This window comes from Micromys minutus, assembly GCF_963924665.1.
Source record: "Micromys minutus genome assembly, chromosome: 33".
In the NCBI taxonomy this organism is placed as follows: Eukaryota; Metazoa; Chordata; class Mammalia; order Rodentia; family Muridae; genus Micromys; species Micromys minutus.
The window spans coordinates 19,290,695-19,316,010 of record NC_137968.1 but is presented as its reverse complement, the minus strand read 5'-3'; the positions used below and the strand labels follow the sequence as shown (position 1 = coordinate 19,316,010).

The window sequence follows — 25,316 nt, the reverse complement described above, 5'->3', positions numbered from 1 at the left end:
GAAATCAGAGCGGTCTGGCTGCGTGCACACAAATCGCTCAAAGCGTGGACAGAGGATGGATACACCGTAGAACCCATTTCAGAACCCGAGCTCATGGTGGCTTGAGTAGGATTGAGGATAAAATATCAATCCATCCTTTCTCTTTATTGTACCCAACCTAGATCCACGTGAAGTACTGGCTAACAGTAATCACGTATTAAGGATTCTGACCAGATCCAACATTTTAACTGGCATTTTCTGGATGAAATTTGCGCTTGAGAACAAGATAATTGATTTGAAAAAAAATATCTCGTGATGTCTTAAGAAGGTTTGCAAACCTTATGCTAGGCCTCATTCATAGTTCTCCTAGGGTGTATGCCTACCATGGGCTATGGGTTCATCATGGGGCTGGGTTTTTTTTTAAGAACTTGACACCTGAGTGGTAAGTACTGTTTGCCTGCTGTGTGTACCAGGATCCTGGGTCTGCCGTGAGAGGTGATGGGCAGGCTAGGAGCAGTTCAGTGTATGTACTCTATCTTGCAGTGCAGTTGCAGAGGCTTAATGGTGACAAGACCAGGGCTCCAGACAAGAGTAACTATGCCTGTAGCTAAAACACACCTGAATTTAGTTCATACACTGGAATAGTCAGGCTACCGATACCGCTGTGCCTGGAGGAAATTAATTAGATGAAGGTGGACCTAGGGGCAGAAAGGAGGGAGATACCCTTCCTTCCCATGTATAGTAAGTGCCAGCAAGAATACTGTTCTGTTTTCAGGTGGCTGGGGAAAGCTACTGGCTAAGCCTCCTAAACTTAGCATAAGTCAGTCTCACCAGGAAGACAGGTCTGGGTTATCAGTCCGACTTCACCGTTTATCCCGAACTCACAGGTAGACATGGAATAAGCCACAGGGGATCCAGTACCACGTTCTTTTTGCATGAGAGAACAAGGTGGGATCCCATAGAGTGTGCTGAGGCATAGTGACAAGCAAATGAGGCAAGCTTGGAGAGGCCGGGCTCTTAGGATTGACACGTCCCTGTGTAGTGAGTGGCTCGGTGAAAGAGAACAGACTCTGAGTCCCCAACCCCAGTTCATCGCTCTCTGATGTGACTCTGTGAAAGGAGATTTAAAACCCAGCCGCATGCCTAGCTCAGTGGATCTGTGTTCTGCCCTGAGGTTGGCTCCATTATGAAGTCTCACTGAACACAGCGTTCCCTCTAATAGAGTCACCAAAGGTCCCTGTTAGAGAGTGTTAGCATCTGACCTTCACACTCGAGGTAAATACAACAGTTCCTAAGAAATCAACTCTGCTTGCGAATGTGCAGAGGGAATGAAGAACTCTGGAAGGTTTTGGGTTTCAGCCTCTTGATTATGACGGATTCCCTATCTCATCTTCATTAGAAAGTCTGGTGACTGGGTGCCATGACTCCCAGGGAGCCAATGATTTTGTGACCTTCTTTAAACAGTAAACTCTCAGCACCCTTCTCTCAGCAATCTTGGGAGAAGCCTCGTTTCTCTAAAATAATTTATTACAATATCTGACAAATTAAATTTGCAATGCTTGTTCATGGTTTATTGTATGAAGCAAAACTACCTAAAATTCCATTTTCGATGGATAATTCTTCATTTGTGTACATATCTTAGGAAAATACAAAGTTTATTGCAATGCATTACTACTTTGGAAGCTGCTTTTTTCAAACAACAATGTCTACTTTTTTCTTTCCTCAAGAGATGGCTATGCAATTGATTAGTTTATATTTTCTGGACTCTCTGTAAATTGAATGATACACCATATATAGTTTAGATGTGGCTTATTTTATGTTGCAAAATTATTTGAATTTATCTATGTTATACAATACATGAATAGTTCATGCTTTGATTTTTGTTTGCCCTCTTTTCCCATTATAGAGATATATAACATTTGGTTATATATTCACCTATTGATAGACATTTGGTTCTGGGGAATACAGATATTTAAAATACTGGTATTAAGGTTGTCTCTACATATTTCTATGGCATGTTAGTTACTTCTCTTATTGTTGGAATGAAAGACCTGGCGAAAGCAACCTAAGGAAGGGGGTACATGTTGGCTCACAACCTGTTCTGGTAGAGAAGGCATGACAAAGGAACTGGAAGCAGCTGCTGGAGCTGTCTATAGGCAGGAAGCAGGGAGAGATGTCTCTTTCCTATTCAGTGTTGGATGGTAGCCTACGGGATGGTGGTGTCTCCATTACAAATGGGTCCTGCCTTCTCAGCTAAACTTCTCTGAAAATGCTATTGTAGACGTGCCCAAGGGTGTGTCTCCTGGATGATTCTGAATCTATGGTCTAGTTACAGTGAGAGTTGATTAATATATTTTAAGTGTTCTTGGCTTCATACAAGTGCAAGAAGTACCTGAGCCATAAGGATGTGTGCATAGTAAACCTTCAAAGAAATCCCAACACTGTGCATTCCGGCCAAATATATGAGAATTTCAGTGGCACCACATCCTCACCCACAATATGGCCTTCTTTTTCTGGTTGCTATACTTGTCTGCTCTGCCTAGTGTGCTACATAGATGTGTGTGTGTGTGTGTGTGTGTGTGTGTATGTGTGTGTGTGTGTGTATGTGTGTGTGTGTGTGTGTGTGTGTGTGTGTGTGTGTGTGTGGTGCATATCTGTCTGTGTGTATGTGTCTATGTGTGTGGTGTGCATATCTGTCTGTGTCTATGTGTCTATGTGTGTATGTCGTGCATGTACATGTGGAGGTCGGAGATCAATGTTAGGTATTTTTAGCACCCTCAACCTGAATATTTTTTAGACATCTTTCACCGATCCTAAAGCTCACTAATGTGCCGTACTAGATGCCAGTGGGCCACAGGAAACCCATTTCTGCCGCCCTTGTACGAGGATTACAGATGGAAACCATTGCATGTCTGTGCTACAGTGTGGGGAATCTGAACTCGGGCCCTCGGGTCTGCATAGCAAGAGTTCTAAGTCACCTCCCCATCTCCCTGTCTTCCTTTCAAATCTAAGTTGTCCTTCCTGACTCCCGTTTTCCGTTGCCTTTGACTGTCCATGTCTGAGCACTTTGCCTGGGTTCCGTCTGTTACAATGTCCCTGACGATGGTACAGGGGTTAATTACTTAGTGTCTGTGAAGCACTCTGAATCTGATAATTGCTGACGGTTACTACGCTGGTATCTCCTCCTTTGTTCCAAAGAGTTGCCCACTGAGGGGAAGCAGACAAATCAAGAGTTACCCAAGATAGCCAGCATCTCCAATTTAAAAATTGTCGTCAGCTTTTCCAGAACTTTCTCCCTTGCTATCAATCACTGTCCCTACATTTGGAGCTTTGTTTCCGAACTGCCCAGTAGGAGACAAAGTACAGCAAGGAAAGATATGGGAGGGAAGAAATAAAAAGTCTTCGGGAAGTGTATATTGTCTGACTTGGGCAAGGCCATGTCAAGGACTCCAATGCCTCAGACCTTCCCCGGCTGACACTCAGAAGAGAGGAAAACCTTTGGAAAAAATAATCCAACAGTGATTATTGATAGTATACATAGGAAATACCCACCACAGCTTTCCTTTCTCGGATGTTTAAAGCCCAAAGTGTGCTCCCCTAAAGAGATGGTGCCTACTGAGATGAGTTGAGCCTGCCTCCTTGCTGAGCTGTGTATACTAACCCTAACCCCTTGTTTATATGTGTAGTGACCCCACCTCCCTGACCAGCTGTATATAATAAACACTCTGAGCTTCCTGGGCACTGTGGCTTCCCGGGCAGAGATTGTAGTGCACCCGATCACAGCTTCTCTGGATTCCCATGTCTTTGTCTCACCACCCTAGTTAGGTCAGTCCCCAGCCATGCAAAGCATGGCACAGGGACAACCCAACACACTAAGCACTCACTGTACATCTCTCAATCCGTTTTCATGAAGTGTGCATGTAGGGAGGCCATTCCAGCATGTGATACATCTGAGGACAGGTTACCTGGGAGTTGAGGACTCCGTTCATATCCCTCGGCTGGGGAAATGGCAGGGCAAGATTTTGAAGCAAGTCTTTTTATCTTTAATGCCAAAGACCATGAGCATGTTCTATGACCACTGCTTAAAAAGAAAGTGGGGAAAAAGCATTGGAATAACTGAGTCAGATGAGGGACTTTAAAAGAGACCTAGAACAAAGACGAATCACAAAGCAAGAATCTTTGTGACTTTATGGCAGAAACGTTTAAATTAAATGGGAAAAAAGAGACATGATTTGGGGGCTAGTAAAAGGATGCGGTGGCTAACGGTCCTTGCTGCCAAGATGAAAGATGTGAGTTCAACTCCTGCATCCTACATTGTGTCAGGAGAGAACTGATCTCCTTGAGTATTGTATGATCTCCAGAGCTCCACAGGTGTACAGACACATATACACACACTCACACACACACACACACACACACACACACACTCATACACGAAGGAAGGAAGGAAATAGAGAGGGAGGAGGAAAGGGAAATAAAAAAAAAGAGGGAGGGAGGGGAGACAGAGAGTTTTTTTTTTTAAACAACTTTCTTTTAAAAAACAAAGATAAATGTACAGATTTTAAGCATTTATTGCATAAAATTATACACTACATTTTTGTCAGTACTTTTTTTCAGATTTTAAAATAATTTTTACATAAAACTGTATGAATATATTTTTTACTCAGTACTTGATTTTTTTAAAGGTTTGATAGTATGCATTGAAAACTTAATAGTTACAATGAGCATAAAGTACATGTAAAACAAAATGTAACATAGAAATAGTCAAAGTTTTCTTGTTGTATAAAGATTTTTTTGTTTTGTTTTGTTTTGTTTTCTTTATTTCTTGAACGTCATACAGTCTGTGAGTTGTTTCTGGGGGAGTGCAAGCCTCTGGGGTTAGCATCCCACTGTCACTGACTGCATATTATGTCTGTTCTTTTGTGACTGGGTTATCTCACTCAGAATGATATTCTCTAGATGCAGCCATTTTCTTAAGAATTTGGTCAAGTCATTGTTTCTGGTGGCTGAGTAGTATTCCATTGTGTAAATGTACCACAATTTTTGTATCCATTCATCTTCTGAAGGACATCTGGGTTCTTTCCAGCTTCTGGCTATTATAAATAGAGCTGCTATGAACATTGTGGTGCATATATCTTTGTTGTGTACTAAGGTGTCTCTGGGGTATATGCCCAGAAGTGGAATAGCTGGGTCTTCAGGTAGTACTATATCCAATTTTCTGAGGTATCGCCAGACAGATTTCCAGAGTGGTTGTATTAGCTTGCAACCCCACCAACAGTGGAGAAGTGTTCCTCTTTCTCCGCAGCCTCGCCAGCATCTGCTGTCATCTGAGATTTGGATCTTGGCCAATCTGACTGGTGTGAGGTGGAATCTCAGGGTTGTTTTGATTTGCATTTCCCTGATGGCTAAGGATGTCGAGCATTTCCTCAGATATTTCTCAGCCATTCGATATTCCTCAACTGAGAACGTTTTGTTTAGCTCTGTACACCATTTTTAATAGGGTTATTTGATTCTCTGGTGTCTAGCTTTTTGAGTTCTTTGTATACCTTAGATATTAGGCCTCTATCTGATGTGGAGTTGGTAAAAATCTTTTCCCATTCTGTTGGCTGCCATTTTGTTTTCTTGACAATGTCCTTAGCCTTACAGAAACTTTGCAATCTCAAAGTTAAATCTCAAATTAAGTCCCATTTGTTAATCTTTGACCTTAGAGCTTGAGCCATTGGTGTTTTGTTCAGAAAATTTTCTTCTGTGCCTACATGTTCTAAAGTTTTCCCTACTTTCTCATCTAATAGTTTCACTGTACCTGGTTTAATGTGGAGATCTTTGATCCACTTACACTTGAGCTTTGTACAAGGAGAAAAGAAAGGGTCTATTTTCATTCTTTTGCATGTTGAGTGCCAGTTGGACCAGCACCATTTGTTGAATAGGCTGTCCTTTTTCCATTGAATATTTAAGGCTCCTTTGTCAAAAATCAGGTGACCATATATGTGAGGACTCATTTCTGGATCTTCTATTCTATTCCATTGACCCACATGCCTATTTCTGTACCAGTACCATGAAGTTTTCAGCACAATTGCCTTGTAATATAGCTTGAGGTCAGAGATAGTGATTCCCCCAGATGTTTTCTTGTTGTTGAGGATGGATTTTGATATTATAGTTCTTTTGTTGTTCCATATGAAATTGCACATTGATCTTTCCAATTCCATGAAGAACTGTGTTGGAATTTTGATGGGGATTGCATTGAATCTGTAGATTGCTTTTGGTGGGATGGCCATTTTTAAAATGTTGATCTTTCCAATCCATGAGCATGGGAGATCTTTCCATTTTCTAAGATCCTCCTCAATTTCCTTCTTTAGAGGTTTGAAGTTCTTGTCATACAGGTCCTTCACTTGCTTAGTTAGAGTCACACCAAGGTATTTCATAGTTTTTGTGAAAATTGTGAAGGGTACCTTTTCCCTAATTTTTTTCTCCACATGTTGGTCCTTTGAGTATAGGAAGACTACTGATTTGTTTGAGTTGATTTTGTATCCAGCCACTTTGCTGAACTTGTTTATCAGCTGTAGGAGTTCTCTGGTGGAGTTTTTGGGGTCACTTAAGTACACTATCATGTCATCCGCAAAGAGTGATGTCTTTATCTCTTTCTTTCCGATTTGTATCTCCTTGATCTCCTTTTGCTGTCTAATTGCTCCAGCCAGGACTTCCAGTACTATGTTGAATAGGTAGGGGGAGAGTGGGCAGCCGTGTCGAGTCCCTGAATTTAGTGGGATTGCTTCAAGTTTCCCACTGTTAAGTTTGATGTTGGCTGTTGGTTTGCTGTATATTGCTTTTATTATGTTTAAGTATGGACCTTGGATTCCTGTTCTTTCCAGGACTTTTAACATGAAGGGGTGTTGAATTTTGTCAAATGCTTTCTCAGCATCTAGTGAGATGACCCTGTAATTTTGTTCTTTGAGTTTGTTTATATGGTGGATTGCAATGATGGGTTTTTTAATATTAAACCATCCCTGCATCCCAGGGATGAAGCCTACTTGGTCATGATCGTTTTGATGTGTTCTTGGATTAGGTTTGCAAGGATTTTGTTGAGTATTTTTGTGTCAATGTTCATAAGTGAGATTGGTCTGAAGTTCTCTTTCCTTGTAGGGTCTTTGTGTAGTTTAGGTACTAGGGCTATTGTAGCCTCAAAAAATAACCTGGGTAGTATTCCATCTGATTCTATCTTTTGGAATAGTTTGGAGAGTATTGGTGTTATATCCGCAATAAATGTCCAATAAAATTCTGAACTGAACCCGTCTGGACCTGGGCTCTTTTTGGTTGGGAGGCTTTTGATGACTTCTTCTATTTCTTTAGGTGTTATAGGGTTATTTAGATGGTTTACTTGGTCCTGGTTTACCTTTGGTATCTTGTATCTGCCTAGGAATTCATCTATTTCCTCCAGATTTTCCAATTTTGTGGAGTATAAGTTTTTGTAGTAGGATCTGATGATTTCTTGAATTTTCTCAGTTTCAGTTGTTATGTCTCCACTTTCCTTTCTGATTTTGTTAATTTGTACACTCTCTCTTTGCCCTCTAGTTAGTCTGGCTAGGGGTTTATCAATCTTGTTGATTTTCTCAAAGAACCAACTCTTGGTTTTGTTGATTTTTTTCAATGGTTCTTTTTGTTTCCATTTGGTCTATTTCTGCCCTAATTTTGATTATTTCTTCCTGTCTACTCTTCTTGGGTATATCTGCTTCCTTTTGTTCTAGGGCTTTTAGCTGTGCTGTCAGGTTGCTGATGTAAGCTTTCTCCAGTTTCTTTTTGGAAGCACTTAGGGCTATGAGTTTTCCTCTCAGTACTGCTTTCATTGCATCCCATAGGTTTGGGTATGTTGTGTTTTAGTTTTTGTTGAATTATAGAAAGTCCTTAATTTCTTTCTTTATTTCTTCTTTGACACTGCTATCATTTAACAGAGCATTGTTTAGTTTCCATGTGTATGTGGGCTTTTTGTTGTCTTTGTTATTGTTAAAGACCAGCCGTAGACCATGGTGATCTGAGAGGATGCATGAGACTATTTCAAACTTCTTATATCGATTAAGGTTCGTTCTGTGTCCAATTATGTGGTCAATTTTCAAGAAGGTGCCATGGGGTGCTGAGAAGAAGGTGTATTCTTTTACTTTAGGATGATGTGTTCTGTATATATCTATCAATTCTAGTTGGTTCAAAGTCTCTGCTAGTTTTGCAGTGTCCTTGTTCAGTTTCTGTTTCCATGATCTGTCCATTGGTGAGAGTGGGCTATTAAAGTCTCCCACTATTATTGTGTGGGGTGAAATGTATTTTTTGAGCTTTAGTAGGGTTTCTTTTATGAATGTGGGTGCTTTTTTATTTGGAGAATATATTTTAAGAATTGAGAGTTCCTCCTGACAGATTTCCCCGGTAACGAGTAAAAAGTCTCCTTCCTTATCTTTTTTGATAACTTTTGGTTGGAAATTTACTTTATTCCATATTAGAATAGCCACTCCAGCTTGCTTCTTGGGGCTGTTTGCTTGGAAGTTTTTTTCCCACCCTTTTACTCTGAGATAGTGTCTGTCTTTGTCTCTGAGATGAGTTTCCTGTATGCAGCAAAAGGCTGGATTTTGTTTATGAATCCAGTCTGATAGCCTATGTTTCTTTGTTGGGGAGTTGAGTTCATTTATGTTAATAGATATCAAGGAATAGTTGTTTATGTTTCCTGCCATTATTGTTTTTGTGGGTTGAGTTGTGTCTGTGTCTTTTTCCTCTTTTAGTTTTCTTGTTTAGGAGTTTTCTTCTTTTTACTAGGCTGTATTTTCCCTCATTGTATTGTGTTTTCCACCTATAATTCGTTATAGTTCTGGGTTTGTGGTCAGATATTGTGTAAATTTTGATTTGTCTTGAAATATCTTCATCTCTTTATCTATGGTGATTGATCGTTTTGCTGGGTATAGCAGCTTGGGCTGGCACTTGTGCTCTCTTAGGGTCTGCATGATGTCTGCCCAGGCTCTTCTAGCTTTCATAGTCTCTGTTGAGAAATCGGGTGTGATTCTGGTTGGCCTGCCTTTATATGTTACCTGACCTTTTTCCCTTACTGCTTTTAGTATTCTTTCTTTGCTTTAGGCACTTGGTGTTTTGACTATTCTGTGTCGGGAGGTATTTCTTTTCTGGTCCTACCTATTTGGAGTTCTGAAGGCTTCTTTTATGCTCGTGGTCATCTCATTCTTGAGGGTAGGGAAGTTTTCTTCTACAATTTTGTTGAAGATATTTACTGTGCCTGTTAGTTGATACTCTTCTTTCTCTTCTATTCCTATTATCCTTAGGTTCGGTGTTCTCATTGTGTACTGGATTTCCTGGACATTTTGGGTTAGGAGCTTTTTATTTTTTGCATCTTCTCTGGCTGTTTTGTCTATGTTTACAATGTTGTCTTCTGCCCCCGAGATTCTCTCTTCCATCTCTTGTAATCTATTGGAAATGCTTGCTTCTGTGACTCCTGATTTCTTTTTTAGGTGTTCTACCTCTAGGGTTATCTCTTTTAGTGTTTTCTTTATTGTGTCAATTTCCGTTTTAAATTCCCTCTTCCATTCCTTTGTCTCTTTGGTTGTGTTTTCCACTAGTTCTTTGAGTTCTTTGAGTGTTTTTCTTGTTTCCTCTTTAAAATCTTCTGAATCTTTTTGCTTTTCCTCCTGTTCTTGTTTAAGTATCTCTATCAGCATCTTGAGGTATGATTTCAGGTCTGTGTCTTCTTTTTCTGGAGTGTTTGGCATTCCGATGTTTGCTGTTATGGGAAAGCTGGGTTCTGGTGTTGCCAGGTTGTCTTGGTTTCCTTGGGATATACTCTTTTGCTTTCCTCTTGCCATTTTGTTGTCAGTGATATGTTCTCACCTTTCCCTTGTATCTGGTCTGTGTCTCTGGATCTCCACTGGTCCAGGTGGCAGATAGGCCCAGCCCTGTTCTATGCCTCAGAGTCGCCGGGTGGGAACAGAGGTTCCAAAGTTCTGTTCCTGGTCCCCGGATCAGGCAGGTTGGAGGGTGCGCCTCGCGTGCACACTCCGCAGAGATCTCTCTGCTCCCCGGCCACCCAGATCTCCCACTCACCAGTCTCTCAACCTTAGGAGCTGGCGGTCCGCGTTTCAGATGAAAGAGAGTTTTTAAATGACTGAACTTTGAAGGCCATTAACACTTATTCAAACCCATGCTGTCCTTGGCCAGTGAAGCCATCATGTCAGGAGAGGCAAGCAGTCCGTGTTCTAGTCTAGCCCATACATATCTTGACTCTGCCGTAGCTATCCGTACGTAATGGGATAGCCACTTTAGCTAATACTAAGATTTGCTTGGTTGCTATGCAAGGCACTCTATGACTTTCTCCAGGGGCATTAGTGACTTCTTTAATTGTGAAGACTGACTTTGTATTAACAGTAACCAGCCTTCTAAGGAAATAACTTCAAAAGGTGTTGATAAAAGTGTCATTTTGGAAGCATCTTCTGTACGTTTCGTAGGTGACAAGGTCAGCGCCTTTCAAATGCTATTTCAGGATCGATGTTACCACTCTCAGGGATAACAGGTAAAGACTTAAAGTTAATGAAGCGTCAGCACCCCACCAGCACACAGTCCCATACCAACTGCCTGTGGTTTTAACAAAGCTCTACTTTATAGTTTAATCTAAATGGGGGACTGAAGTTCACAAAGTTTGTAACGCCTAAACGTGATTTTTGGTGACTCATTGGGAATGCAGTCCCAAGCACTTTCTTTCCCCATGATTCTCTCCACATGCATTTTCCGTGTTCCATTTCCAGTCAGTTCTCACCACCCCTCAAATCCTTTGTGCGGGTTTGCAGACCTGTCCTCAGATGCTCTGTGGGCATGAAAGTGGTTCTGCTCACCAGGGTACCGCTTCCGAATTCCTGCAGAAGCCTTCCTCTTGCCTGTGCTTCTCTTTCTTTATTATAAAGGCACTGGGTGCTTCAGAAACTGACAAGTTCAGCATCCACAGCAGGATGCGGGGTGAAGGTGGACAATGCCACAGCCACTGCAGACATGACATTGTGTTTTAACCAAAGGCAGACAGACGTACCCCAGGACTGTTGCATTGACATCGGCCTACATTTGGGTGCCAGAGACAATAGACTTCTAGTAGGAGCTGTCACCAGAACAATAGCACAAATACTTAATTCTAACCAACAACAGAAAAAAAAAAGCTTCCAGGTCTTCAGTGTGGGGCTCATGTATTATTATTATTATTATTATTATTATTATTATTATTATTATTATTATTATTATTATTATTATTATTTGGTTTTTGGTTTTTCAAAATCTTGCTCTTTTTTTCTTTCATGGATGGGTATGGTGTGTCATACCTATGAGAGAGACGTATACATTAGGGGTGTACACACATGAGCCAAGGACATTTCTTCTAGTCTAACAGGCAGAGTGTCTTGGTGAACTTGAAGCATGCCTGGCTGAGCCAGCTAACCAGCTTGCCCCGGAGATTCCTTGGCCATGCCCTCTGGATGCTGTGATTATTGGTGGCATCTGTGCCTACCCTACTGCTGTGTGGTCCCTGGGGAACTAGAGCTCAAATCCAGATGTTTGCATAGCAGATGCTTTAGCCACCCTATCCACTATGCTGTCTCTCTGGCACCCAGAATTCTGCTCTTCACCATGGCTTTCTGTCTTTCTTTGAAAAGTCGGTTGTTCTCGTGGGCAGCCTACTGCTCTGAGGAATTTAAACAGTATGGGAACAACAGATCTGACATGATGGTGGCAGAGGATGGCCCTTCAGAGTTTTCTCACAGTATATTTTTAAGATACCCACATAGGTAACCTGAATAAACCATCAAGTGTGCACACCAGTGGACACAGTGCTGTATTACCAATCCCGGGAGGGAGGGGCTAAAGAGATCAGCACACCACCATTAATATTGACTGCTCGGGTTCATTCTGAAAACTTCAAGTTGTTACTGAGGAATCATGACTTTTCAAGTTCATACTTAGACGACTGGTTTCAGTCAATAGTACTGGATCAGAGCTGACTAGGTGAGTGAAATAGCCACACTGGGGGGGGGGGAGGTTGTAGCTTCTCCAGCCCTAGCTAATGACCTGGAAAGGTAATTTACTAAATTTGATGTAGAAGCTGGAAAACTTTTACTTCGATCTATTTCTCCAAACCACAGCTCAATTGCCCTGAGAAACGTAGCTTGTTCACCGTGTAAAGCCTGCTTCTCCCGCTCAGCCTGGTTTCATGTCTTGTGGATGTTCTTGCCCTGCTATAGGAAAGTGATACAAATTCAGAAGCTAAAGGATTACAGCATGCACACAGTGTTAAGGGGGAGGGACATTCACAAGCCGGCACAGCTAGCTTTATTAGCATTAAGGTGAGGATGCTCTTTAGGAAGCAAATCTCTAGTTGGACTTGCTGGGAGGTGGTAGTGTATCAAATGCTAAAGAAGAGGTCTTCCGGAGCAGGGAGCTTGCGAAAAGTAGAGGGGAAACATTACATAAGTGGTGTAAAAGGTATCATTGATTTGTCTTATCATTTCTCCCCGAGGAAACACACTGTCTTCGTTTTATTCATCCCATGTCCAAAGCACACATTTGCAGCGTTGTTTTCAAAAACTAGCTGATACACCACAATGTCTCTATGGACTGCCAGCTTCTAAGCACATCATACTCACTGCCCCACTTACCTGAGTAGTGTCAGGCGACAGGAGCTGCTCAGCTGGTACCTCCCTGGTGCTTGCAAGCTCTGTGCCACGCTATGCCTTCTACAGATGTTAACTCACGCATCTTCCCACTGTCCTCTGCTCGGGGGTTGAGTTGCCATGTTACACAGGCAGGAACTAAAACATAACGGGAGTAGATGATGTCCAGCTAGCAAACTGTGGAGCGGGATTGGTACCCAGGCTTCCCAGCTGCGCCGTCCACATTGCTCACCTGTGGGGGTACATGTGTTTCTCAGCAATGGCAGGGAAGCAATAGAAGAGGGACAACTCATGAACACCACAACTGTCCTCAGGTCACACAGAGAACTCAGAAAAGTCAACCAGAGCACCAAGCCACACATTGTCTCTTGGTACTACTGCGCTGGCCATGGTGCTAGTGGAGAAAGAGGCCACATGCTAGTGCCTCCCCCCTCTGTGCAGATAGTATAAGCCTAAGAGGCTGGGCCAGGAGGAGCCAGCCTAGGTGAGATTCTGTCTCAAGAGAAAAAAACAGCAGTTGTAGAAATGAAAATGTATTTCAATCAATATGTAAAATTTTATTTTAATATGTGTAATGATTATATTTACATAATGCAGCATTTGTATTATCATTATTAGAATGAAAGAAATGGGCAGACAAGGTGGTTTAGCAGGTTAAGGTGCTTGTATGTCAGACAACATACATTTGATCTCCAGAATCCACATGGTAGGAGAGAATTGACTGCCCTCCAACCTCCACATGCATGCTAAAGAGCACACGGGAAAGATAAATTCACAATACATACATACATCCTTTTAAAATGCAGAAGAGGAGACATGAGCTATAATATGAATATGGCGTATGGTTAGGTTTACTTGTATTCTTAGTAGACCTCGAGTGACGGCTTGTACGAAAGATGTCCGAACTGAGGAGCTAACTCTGTCAAAGAGAATCTTGGACCTAACTTGGATCAGTGCTTCTTAATTCTTAAGGAGTGTACACATCACCTGTACATCCCAACAAATACTTATCTGGATGGGCCTGAGATTCTGCATTCCCAAGAAGCTTAATCCAGGTCCCCATGTTTGAAAGAACACTTTCATGGTCAGAAGAGCATTTGAGGAGTTCAGGAGACTCAACACTGGGCCAAAAAGAATGGCTCAGAGTGATCTCTCCGGGGCTCAGCATGAGAAGAGATGCAGAACCACATCTGGTTCCATTATGTGATTGATGCTCTCTGTCCTGTTCTTCATCAAGGGTCATCCTGACGCTTGAGTTAAGCACTCACTCTGCATTGAATAAGACAGAGCAGTCAATGAAGAAGAGAAATTTTAAAGCAATGCCCAAATCCCCAGAGAAATTCCAGTGCAAGACTTAAGAGACTGCATGTCTCACACCAAATGAGGAGCCGCAAGGCTCCACGGGATATTTTTCAGTGCCTGTGGAAATTTGTTCAGATTTCCCATAATAAATGTGCTCCACTGGAACGCACAGTGAGAGGGCTGCCTCCCACTGTGAAGTACGGATTCAGCACTGACTGACAGGTGAGCCATGCAGTGGTTAGGCTGTCTCTCAGCCACAGACAGCGCATCCAGGGCCCTTGAAACATCGGATATTTTCAGTGATCAGGAATGGCTAGGATCATGCTGGAGTTCTTTCTTTCCATTTCAACTACTGAAGCCTGAACCGAAGGACGCTCGTTTTGTTTGACCCTCTGGGTGAAGGGATGCTGATGTCCCCTTTCTGCTCACCCTGCCCTCCAGCCGTGTCACGGTTCTCTACTTTCTGTTGCAGGTGCCCGGAGAGAGTGAGAAACAGTGGAAACCAGCCCTGGTTGTTCTGACTGAGAAAGATCTGTTAATCTATGAGAGCATGCCACGGAGGAGAGAGGCCTGGTGCAGCCCAGTGCATTCGTATCCACTTCTTGCTACAAGGTAGCTTTGGCCGTGGGTCTGGGTGCTGCATTGAAAGTTTGCTGCTATTTTAATCAATTGTGATTATGTTAACGCACTCTAGTGCTGTCTAATGGTATGGCAGAGGCTGAGAACTCGGGAATATAGGTGCACACATTTAGCCAGGGATGTTACTATCTGTGGTTAAACACAAGGCTACACGGAGAAAAGCAACCAAATGTTCTACTGCTACCATGGACCCAGGACATTTCTGTGATGTCCCAGACTGGAAATTTCCCTCTCGGAAATGAGCTAGCTCCACGCTCTTCCAGTCTTGGTATCCAAATGCAATCATCCTTCTTCAACCTTTACTTGACAGCACAGCAAAGGTTTTTGTGTGTGTGTGTAAATGACGTTTTTGTTTGTGAGAGTTTCCCCTAAAGTGAGCTCTTCCTGGTCTGTGTGAGGTTCCTGTGGAAGTGGGAAGCCCGAGTTCTGTCCGCTTCCTGGAATGTACACTGTGTACTAGCTACGCGTGTGAATTGCCGCTCCCCTTAGACCACCTCACTGGCGTGTGACTGACACACGAAAAACCTACGAAGCATATAATTGGGTACAGAGGAATGTTCTTGTCTACTAAACCATCACCACAGTCAGTGCCACATTGTGTCTTCACCACCTTCAGGAAATTTCTCTTTATTTTGCATGATGGAAACATTGTATCTTTTGGCCAGCACCTACTAGTTTTTTCCTCCGCTCAGCTCCTGGTAACAAAGAAACTCTATTCTTGACAATTTAAACTAATTTTCATCTAAGTTGACCCACACAGCATTTGTCCTGTTTCTGACTCACTTTGCTTAGCTGAACTTTCTATTTTTTTAATTTTTTATTGGTTACTTTATATATTTATATTTCAAATATTATTCCCCCATTCCCAGTTTCCCCTCCACAAGCCCCTCCTCCCTCCTCCCTCCTCCTCCCTCTATGAGGTTACTCCTCTACTTGCCTACCCATTCCTGTCTCAGCGGCCTAGTGTTCCCCTGTCCTGGGTCATGAAGCTTCCACAGGACTAAGGGGCTCCCCTCCCAATGATGCCTGATAAGGCCATCTTCTGCTACATATCCAGCTGGAGCCAGGATTGGTTTGTGGTTGGTGCTTTAGTCCCTGAGAACTTTGGACGGGGGTTCTGGTTAGTTGATATTGTTGTTCTTTCTATGAGGCTATAAACTCCTTCGGCTCCTACAGTCCTTGCCCTAACTTCCTCGTTGGGGTTGCTGTACTCAGTCCAATGTTTGGCTGTGTATATCCGCACCTGTATTGGTCTACCTCTGGCAGAGACTCTCAAGGGCTGACTATACTGGGCTCCTGTCAGTAAACACTTCTAGAATACACATGTTATGTACTCAGTAACAAGTGGATATTAGCCAAAAAGAAGCTCAGAATACCCACAATACAACTCACAAACCATATGGAACTCAAGAAAAAAGAAAGATCACACCGAAGTGTGGACGCTACAGTACTACTCAGTAGGGGGAAGAGAACAATCTCTGGGAAGCAGAGGGAGAGGGGGATCTTGGAGGGATAGAGGAAGGGGATGGGAAATGGGGGTCAGTTCAGATATGGAAGGAGATGGGGGAGAAATATAGAGGGTCAGGAATTTGAAAGTAGGTGTGTAGCAGTGGGAGAAGGGGATTTGGGATAGCCACTAGAAAGTCCTAGATGCCTGGAACCCAAGAGGTTCTCAGGACCTAACAGGGAGGACTTTAGCTCAACAAAAGAGAGATGAAACCTGTAGAGACAATATTCAGTGGAGCGGCATGGCCCCCAGTTGAGGGATGGGGCCACCTCAAAAATATTAATCCAGAGTTCCTCCTGTCAAAGGAAATTCAGGGACAAAGAGTAGAGCAGAATCTGGAGGAAAGACCATCCAGTGACTGCCCCACCAAACCAACTTTCCTTTTTGTAAAGCAGAATAGGTTTCACACACACACACACACACACACACACACACAGAAACCATGCCATATTACATTTTCCTTATAAAGGAGAATTTGGAGACCTCACATTCACTGACTTCAAGCACACAATTAAGCCAGTGTAGTCCGAAAGAAAATGATACTGACACAGTACCATGCTTAGTCATGGAAGACACAGAAGTTCAGAAATAGATTCGCCCATTTACAGTCAACTGAGCTTTGACAAGGGTGCCAGGAAGACAGACGGGGAAAGTGTTGTCATAGAAGTAAATGGTGCTGGGGAAACTGGGTGTCCACTTGCAAACAGTAATGAAACTGCTTTCTTATTTATAAATACATAGAAAAAAATCAACTCAAAATAGACTAAAAATGTATTTTAACATAACATCTGAAATCAAGGGACTCCTGGAAGAATACCATCGTGACATTGGATTTTAGCAACAATTTTTTTTTTTTTTGGAAATGACACAGAAAAGCACAAACAAGCAAACGCAAAAACGCAATGAACAATGTTACGGCAACCTAAAGGACTTCTGCACAGCAAAGGAAGCAAGAGAAAGGGAACGGACATCACAGAATGTGGGGAAGGTTTGAAGGTCACATAACTGATTCAGAATGCAGACTATACAAGGAGGTTCTACATCTTAACAACAGCAACAACACACGCAACAACAGCAACAACAACACACACACAACAGCAACAACACACACACACATACAACAACAACACATTCACACAACAACAGCAACAACAACACAGACACACAACAACACACACACAACAACAGCAACAACAACACACACAACAACAGCAACAACACACACACAACAACAGCAACAACACAGACACACAACAACAACAGCAACAACAACACACACAACAACAACAACAACACACACACAACAGCAACAACAACACAGACACACAACAACAACAGCAACAACACACACACAACAACAGCAACAACAACAACACACACACAACAACAACAGCAACAACATACACACATACACACCCCACCTTGATTAGAAAATGGATTATGGACTCAAAGATGAATTTCTCAGAAGACATAGAAATAAACAATAGGTCTGTGTAAAAACAGCTCAACATCCCTAATCCTTGGGGAAATGCAAACCACAGAAATGTATAATTCCCTCAAATCTTTTGCATGACGTATTTAAAAGTACAAAATAGGAATGACCTTTCGAATTGTTTTATTGACTATTTGGGAATCTCACACCATGTGGCCTTGTTCACCTCCCAGTCCTCCCAAGGTTCACACCCATTCCCCCATGAGCCTACCCCCTAAAAGAAAGAAAGGAAAAATCATTTTTTAAAGTTTATTTTGTGTTGTCCATATAAGCATGGTCAAACTCCTAGTGGCCAGCCTGCAAGAAAAAGTTAGCCTTTCTCCACCTATACCCCTGCCAGAAGCCATCAACTCTGTAGAACCACCTGGGTGCTGGTGATGGGAGGGGCCGGTTTATCGAAGCCTACATACAGCAACATGGCCTCAGCTCATAGCCCAGATCACAGACATGGACTATAGACAGCACAGTCGTTGGTGATAACCTGGGCTACATCCATTTAGCCCTTGGCCATATCAGGACCGCCACTCATTCCTGGCCTTCAGTATCGACACAGAACCACCAACTTCAACATGGCCTCAGATGGCTACACATGCCACTCTCATCACATGCCTTGCCCCAATTCCCGAGCATCAAAGCTGGGGACATCACCAAGGCATCATTTAGTGGCACAGCCCACATATATGCACATGGATCTCAGGCTTCATCATGGCTTAGGACAGCAGCATGGAGCACAGTCACCAGCTTGGCCTCCTGTGACATCACAGACCACAGTGGTCCTTTGAGGAAGTCCAATTCATAACATGAAAACTTTCCTCATCTCCAGCCTCCATCATTGCCCGGAGCCAGAGGGATGCTGAAGCCAGGAGGCAGGTTGTGGGGCTGAGACTACAAGTCTGTGTCTGTATCAGTCCTGGGCTCCTTGTTCTCTAGCGTACTGACCATTCTGGGTAATGACATCTCATTTCCGGTTCTGCCTCTCTCCACAGTGCTTACGCCACTCCATTTTTCTATCTATACTACCGCTCCATCAGACGTTTGTTCCTTATAGTGGTGGCTGCAGCCCTGCCCTAGGTGAGGCCATGTTGAGGCACTGGGTCTCTTCTGCTGTCCCCAGGCCTCACAAAATGAAATGTTTTAAAATGCTGGTCTAGGGAGCCCTTTCCACCATTGCTGGGATTATAAAGTGAAAAACAGTGTAGCGAGTCCTCCAGCATTTAAAGTGAAATTACTATTTGCTCTGGCAATCTCACTTCGAGAGGTGCATTGAAAGATGTAAATCTGGTATCTCAGAGAGGTAGCTATCCTCCATATTTGTCTCAGCATAATTGCCATCAGCCATGTCATAAAATACAGTCCAAGGGCATCATAGTTGTGTCCTTGTCTCTAAACCCCTGCATCCTTAGAAAACTGAATTAAACTTGAACGCTGTCTTTAAGTAGCTGAAAATTTCCAGGCCTGGCCTCTGCTTCCGGCCCTTTCAGTGTGTGGTTTGTAATATAGTGGTCTGCCCTAATCTAATTACCTCTCGCCCATTATGATTTTTCTTAGAAGTTGGTCCTGTAAACGTAATGAGAACCCTCACTTTTCTGTTGGGTGAACTGTTGGACAATGTGAGGAGGTCTCCTTTTGGAGCTTGGTCCAGCAAACTTTTCAGCGTGCACCTACACTTTAGACATCTGTCTAGAGGTAGGCACACAAGTCCCTGGCCCTAACAACAATTATAATCAAAGCTCGGTCCCAGGAAAGAGAACAGAGTTGAATGGGCTGTAACAATAGACAACAATAACAACACTTAACAGAGTTGAAATTCTTCTGACCTCCTGCCCTAGTTCACGGTGGACACCAGCAAAGTTGACTTGAAAAAGAAATTTTGTGTCCCCAGTGAATTTCAGGGAGATTTTAAGGAAGAAGAGCCGTTTCTACATCAGTATAAACATGAAAAAAAATGGATTGGATCTTCCATGCTTTAAAATCTGTGCCATAATCTACTTCTTAAGGCACAGAAAAGCATAATAAAAGGCCAGAGTAACCATCTTAACATGCTTACACGGAGGCGGAGATATGCCACGTAACTCAGGCTGGCCACCGTCACTGTGGGATTTCCATCCACAACAGTCATATTCACAGAACAATGAATTCCTGCAGTGAAAACCAAAGGCAAATTAACACATAGACATGGTTCCAGTTACTCAGAGGGGAGACTGAGCTGGTGCCTCCCATAGCAATGGTCAGGAAGAAGAGGAGAAATAGAATAGTTTGCAGGTAATTCTCAGGAGCCATGGAGGTAAAACTAACTCGAACTCTTTCTCAAGTTCCTCTTCACAGCTCCTGGGAATGATGACCAACAGAAACTGCACTTTCCTTCATCCATTCTTTCATTCAGTCCTTCCTCAACATTCACCATTTTTGTGCTACACACCAGGAGTTGTAATTCAGGCAAAGGCTAAGGCGGTGAACTGAAGTTCAAACTCCCAGAACAAACTTATTGTTGGTCACTAACAGCCAAGAAACTATTTGTACTGGATATAACAAGGATGAAATGCTGACCACCGCCTAGAGGAGGGGCTAAAGAATAGTGTCTAAACTAAAGCTGGAGTGAGATCTCTCCAGAAAATCATGGTGGGGACCAGAGTGGGCAAGGCTTCCCAGGAAGAAGATCCATGCACCCACAGAGCCCCTTTTTCCTATATAGTATAGTGTAGTGGTATCAGAACCCCAGGCATGACCTTGCACATCAAGATGAGAATCAGAAGCTGACCTGGCCAGGTGCCCAACACTTGGCATAAGTCTTTCCCAGAGCTCTTGCATCTGTTCCACAAGGCTGTGGTACTGTGCCCCTTTTATATTCAGAACCCAGGGCTCAGAAGGTTGAGGAAAGAGAAGCATACCCTGGAGCCAGTGAAGGTCACTTCTGGTTAGCCCGTTCACTATGCCCGTTTGCTATCATCAGTCTGAGCACTGGGGACCATTGAGGGTCTTAGGAGGTGGTAACAATCACAGACATGATCAGAGTAGATATTATCATGAAGATGGGGGGATTTGCGTAATTCAGTCATGGTTCTAATTCCACAATGAAGAAAAGAGAAGCAAATAGATAAAAATAAAGCCACATTTCTGTGAGGGCACAAAGTCTTGGTGTTCTGGTAGAGATAGTTCTTTCTATATCGTTGCTTTTAACTCTAACATTATGTGACCAATCACAGCAATAATGTGACTTGCTGAACTTGGAAGACCTAGACAGGCTACACTTAGGCCTGGCTCTCCAGAGGTAGAAGAGAGGGCAATGACTGGATGGGAAGGAAATATTAAATGGACACTTCTAAGAGGACCAGAAAGGAGGGAAGAGATGAGCCAGGAGCCACAATGTGTGTAGGATATAGTTTTGGAGCCTCCATCTGACCCTGCAGAGAACTCTTCATTCTCCAATATGGTACCCACTAGCCAGGTACTCTTCAGCAAATTGAGTGTGAATGAAACTAAAAGTGTATTTTCTATCTTACTGAATATGTTCAATGACTCAATAGTTATGTCTAGCTAGTTGTCAAAAGCTAGATTTGACATCAGAGGGTTAACCGAGGCAGGTAGCAAAAAGGAGAATGGCACTGGCAATTGGTGTCATGCTGACAGCATATGAGCTCAAAGACAGTGACAGCTGGGTTATGGGGTTAATACTAGTGACAAAAAGAAAAACAAAAAAAACAAAAAAACCCCACTAATTATCTGGGACTGGCAAGAATGCCCAGTGACAAACTCTGAACTCTTTTAAGTCTTAAGTGTACAGATGTTTAAACATATATATATATATATATATATATATATATATATATATATATATATATATATATATATGGCGACTAATTCTGGCTGACAGCAGCAGGAAATTAAGAAACCCTAATTATCTGGGACTAGCCCAGTGACAAACTCTGAACTCTTTTAACTCTTAAGTGTACAGATTATAGACAGACATATATACATTTGGTGACTAATTCCTACTGGCAGCAGCAGGAAATTAAGTAAAGGACTAATTATTAGAGTTCCTCTTTCTCTTGTTCAGGCTGGCCAGGTGAGAGACTTTGGGCTTATTAATTCATTGTGAAATAGAGAGAAAAGAAAAGAAAGAAAGAGAATTCAAGTACACACATAGACATATGTAGATACACAGATTCTGGATGTACAGAAATGGCTACAACAAATTTTATTGTTGCTTTTAGCTCTTGATAACTTTTAGACAAAAAAAAAAAAATGTTTTCTACATAAGAAAGAATTACCTTATAGATAAAATGTTATGCTAAAGGAGAGTTACAGAAAGATGTTAATATTAAGTTCAAGGCAGTGTTTCACTTTATAAGCTCATTATAAGTTCAAAGCAACAGTTTCACATGGCCCCACTTTATCACAGTGCACACTTGTGGTTTCATCCTTGGATCCGACCTAGAATGAATGCTTTTCCTTGATCATAAATTTATCTCAAGACTATTTTTAATATAATTATGAGATCTTATCGTATTTCTTATTATGCAGCCTTTACTTACTATTTTATGAGGAGTGGACACATTCTATTCTTGATTCTAACTTTATTAAATCTTTATAAGCAAAGCAACTAAAGCCATCTCTTAAAGCTTACTGCCTAAAATTATTTGAATCAAAACAGGAATTCTATAAAATCAATTAATCTAAACAGCATTAATTCATAAAAATGTATCTTCCTGTTGATCTGCAGGAAATATGCCCATTAGGGTGAGCTAAGGCCCAGAAAACATTAGACTATGTAATAGTAACAGAAAAGGACATAGCTGCAAGAAGCAATCCTAAGAAGTCTGTTGGGACCTTGTCTCTCAGAGCTCACCTATCATAAACCATGCAAAAATGGTGAGCCACCTCCAGGAAAGTTACCTGCTAGCCTTGACCTCTCCTAGGTGGCCCCTGACAGCTAGTGGCTAAAAGTGAGACAGCACATATCCAGGATCTCACCCCAACTACAGAAAGCTCTATTTGCCAGTGCTTCCTACAGCACATGCACTGATATACACTCAGTCTCTTAATGCAGAAATGTTGTACCTTAATAGAAACAACTCGTGTTTTATGGTGTCCTATGTTGCTAAGTTAAGGTGTTAAGGAGGGTAAGAATATTTTGTGAATTGTGAGCTTGATATTTTGGGGGTGTGCTGGGTTTATCAATATTTAATTCCATCATAAGCTAAGGAGCACCAGTACATGAGTCCTTCAGTATTTGTCTCCATGGCTCTCCCTCAGCAGCTAAAGATGCTCTATAGCAATCATCTTTGGGATCCTACTGCTGACTGCATAAGCAGGATCAGTAGCTCCAGGCTCAGGGCCATTGCTGAAGAAACTGACAGATGATAGATGACCCTTAAAAGCAAAGTCTCCAGAAGGAGAGATGATGGCTCACAAACAATGGGTTATAAAATGCTTCCAGAGCAGGATGCCAAAAATATGTTATTGCAGGCTTACAGGTAACAGGCATGCCAAGGATAGTTTGTGGGCAAAGCATATAAAGAAATCTAAAGCCATAAACTTTATCTGATGTGAGAATGAAAAATAAAGGCCCTTTCAAGTACATATATGTAGGTGGTTAAAACAGAACACATTATAAAAATATCAGTGTTGACCACCAATCTTAATGGATGGTTGTGGCCAGACTCCCTCAGTTCACCATCATTCTCCCAAATAACACAGGATAACCACTGAGCTGCAAACTAACATTCATTCTGCATATGTACAAGACCTGCCTATACATGAGGATAAAGTCTGGGCCATGAGAATTACTTTGAACTCCATCTGGCAGTTGGAAAATTTGGAATATTTGGGTGGCTCAGTCATTCAATCGTACCTCATCCCCTTCAGCTAGCAGGCAACTCACCATGTGCTCCTGAGTGGTGGTCTAGAAATGTAAGAGCCACGAATCTTCATCTTAGTCTCTCTCTTCCAGAACAGTGCCTACTTCCAGGCTAACTGTCTCTCTGGTTTTCCGGAGCCCTCATTTGTTAAATGCACTCAGTGGGATGTTTTTGCTCTAAAGCCCATGGGACGGTTGCTTTAGAGAAATATGTTTTTAATAAATTTTTACCTTGAATACTAGCCACTGTAGGTCATTTATCGTGTTCAGCTTCTCTCTGTAAACTCTAGGTGAAGATTTTCATAGAAATAAAAACAAAGCCCTTTTCCTACCCTATTGAGTCAGCCCTATTGAGTCAGGAGATGGTCCCTCCATGCCAATCAATACAGGGCTTCCAAATGCACCACGGAAGGCAGGGTTCCCTCCAGCTGTAACTGGAGCTGTTCTCTGGAGGTGAGGAGGTGGACAGTCAGAGAGGGGAAGAGAGTGAGGCAGAGGAACAGAGAGTGTGATTATGAGCAATTCTTGGGGACACACATGTGATGGCTTAAAAGAAGCCCATTATTTTGCATGTTAAATAAAAATGGATGAATAATGAATTTTTTTCTTTAAAAACACTTTCAGAAACCAATTATATTTGCTGGGAGATAGAGGTAAATGGTTTGGCCAACCTGAGTTCAGACACATAGTAAAGCTTCATTTAAAGTTGGCATGACCATGAGGTAGTTACTTCTTTCTGATCTCACTTTTGTGTGTAAAGGGGAAAAATAGCATGGATTAATAATGTCTACCACAATATGAAAGTGATTATATAATTAATGTATTAGTCAGTCAAAAAACATAAATGTTGGGGGTTTGTTATGTGAAATACATTTTTGAATTTTGCTCATAATTTGTAACATTTATATGTAGGTATTTGGGAGAAGGAGCCCTAACACAGAAAAAAAATTATTTATGTTAAATGTGCATCTTATCAGTGCTCATGATGTTGAATTTAGAGTTTGAGAAACAGAGTGTTCGACCTACAGTTAGTCTGGGGAAAATAAACATTAGGAACTCATTCGCCTAGGACTCTAGAGGCTGAAAATCCAGGGTGAGGGTTCCAGGATTATTGCTTCTGATGATGGTCCTTTTGATGGTTTAGAACAGATACCTTCCTTCACGGTCCTCACGTGACCTCCCTTTTTGTACATATCTGGAGAATGTGCCAGCTCTTCAGTGTTTCTCCATTAAGTACGACACTAATCTTGTGGGATTGGTGCTGTTCTTTATGACCACAGTTACCTGAATCAGTTCCATAGAGGTCCTAATTCAACATGTGATCAAACTGGGCCATGAAGACATTAGCATATGAGCTAAGGATGGTGCACAGTCATTCATTCACCACTTTGCTCAGAGCAGTGACCTGAACAGCCTTATTTAATGGAATGTCTGGTCAAGGCCACCTGTGAAGTACCTTCTTCCCCTCAGCAGTGGTTTGTTTGGGTACACACAGAAGGTAGACATGGGCTGCGCCACAGCCAATATGAAAGGGTTCTCTCTAATCTAGTTCCTTCTTGACTCACCCATTTCAGAGCTTACTTATTAGGTTAGGTTTCCTTTTTGTGTTGTTTTAATGACCAGACATATGTGATATGTATTGAATAGAAAATTTGATTGTTTTCCATAGTGGTGGTACCAGAATTGCTCACAGCATATTTTTGATGTGAGTTACCACACAGAAGTTTACAAGCATCTGTCCTACTTACAAGCATCTGTGGTCTCTCTGAGTTCTGGGAATTTCGGTTTACAAGAAACTTCCTATTTACAAGAGCACACTCAGGACATCTGAAAACATGCTATAACTTTAGCTGT

General features: G+C 42.1%; 1 protein-coding gene across 1 annotated transcript in view; it reads left to right on the top strand.

Moving 5' to 3' along the window:
* Positions 1-25,316, top strand: part of SNTB1 (syntrophin beta 1) — a 242,172-nt gene that overhangs the window by 196,732 nt on the left and 20,124 nt on the right. The window contains exon 4 of the mRNA XM_080909349.1: positions 14,440-14,579. Coding sequence (XP_080765475.1) covers positions 14,440-14,579 — 140 coding nt within the window. The remainder of the gene's footprint in view (positions 1-14,439; positions 14,580-25,316) is intronic.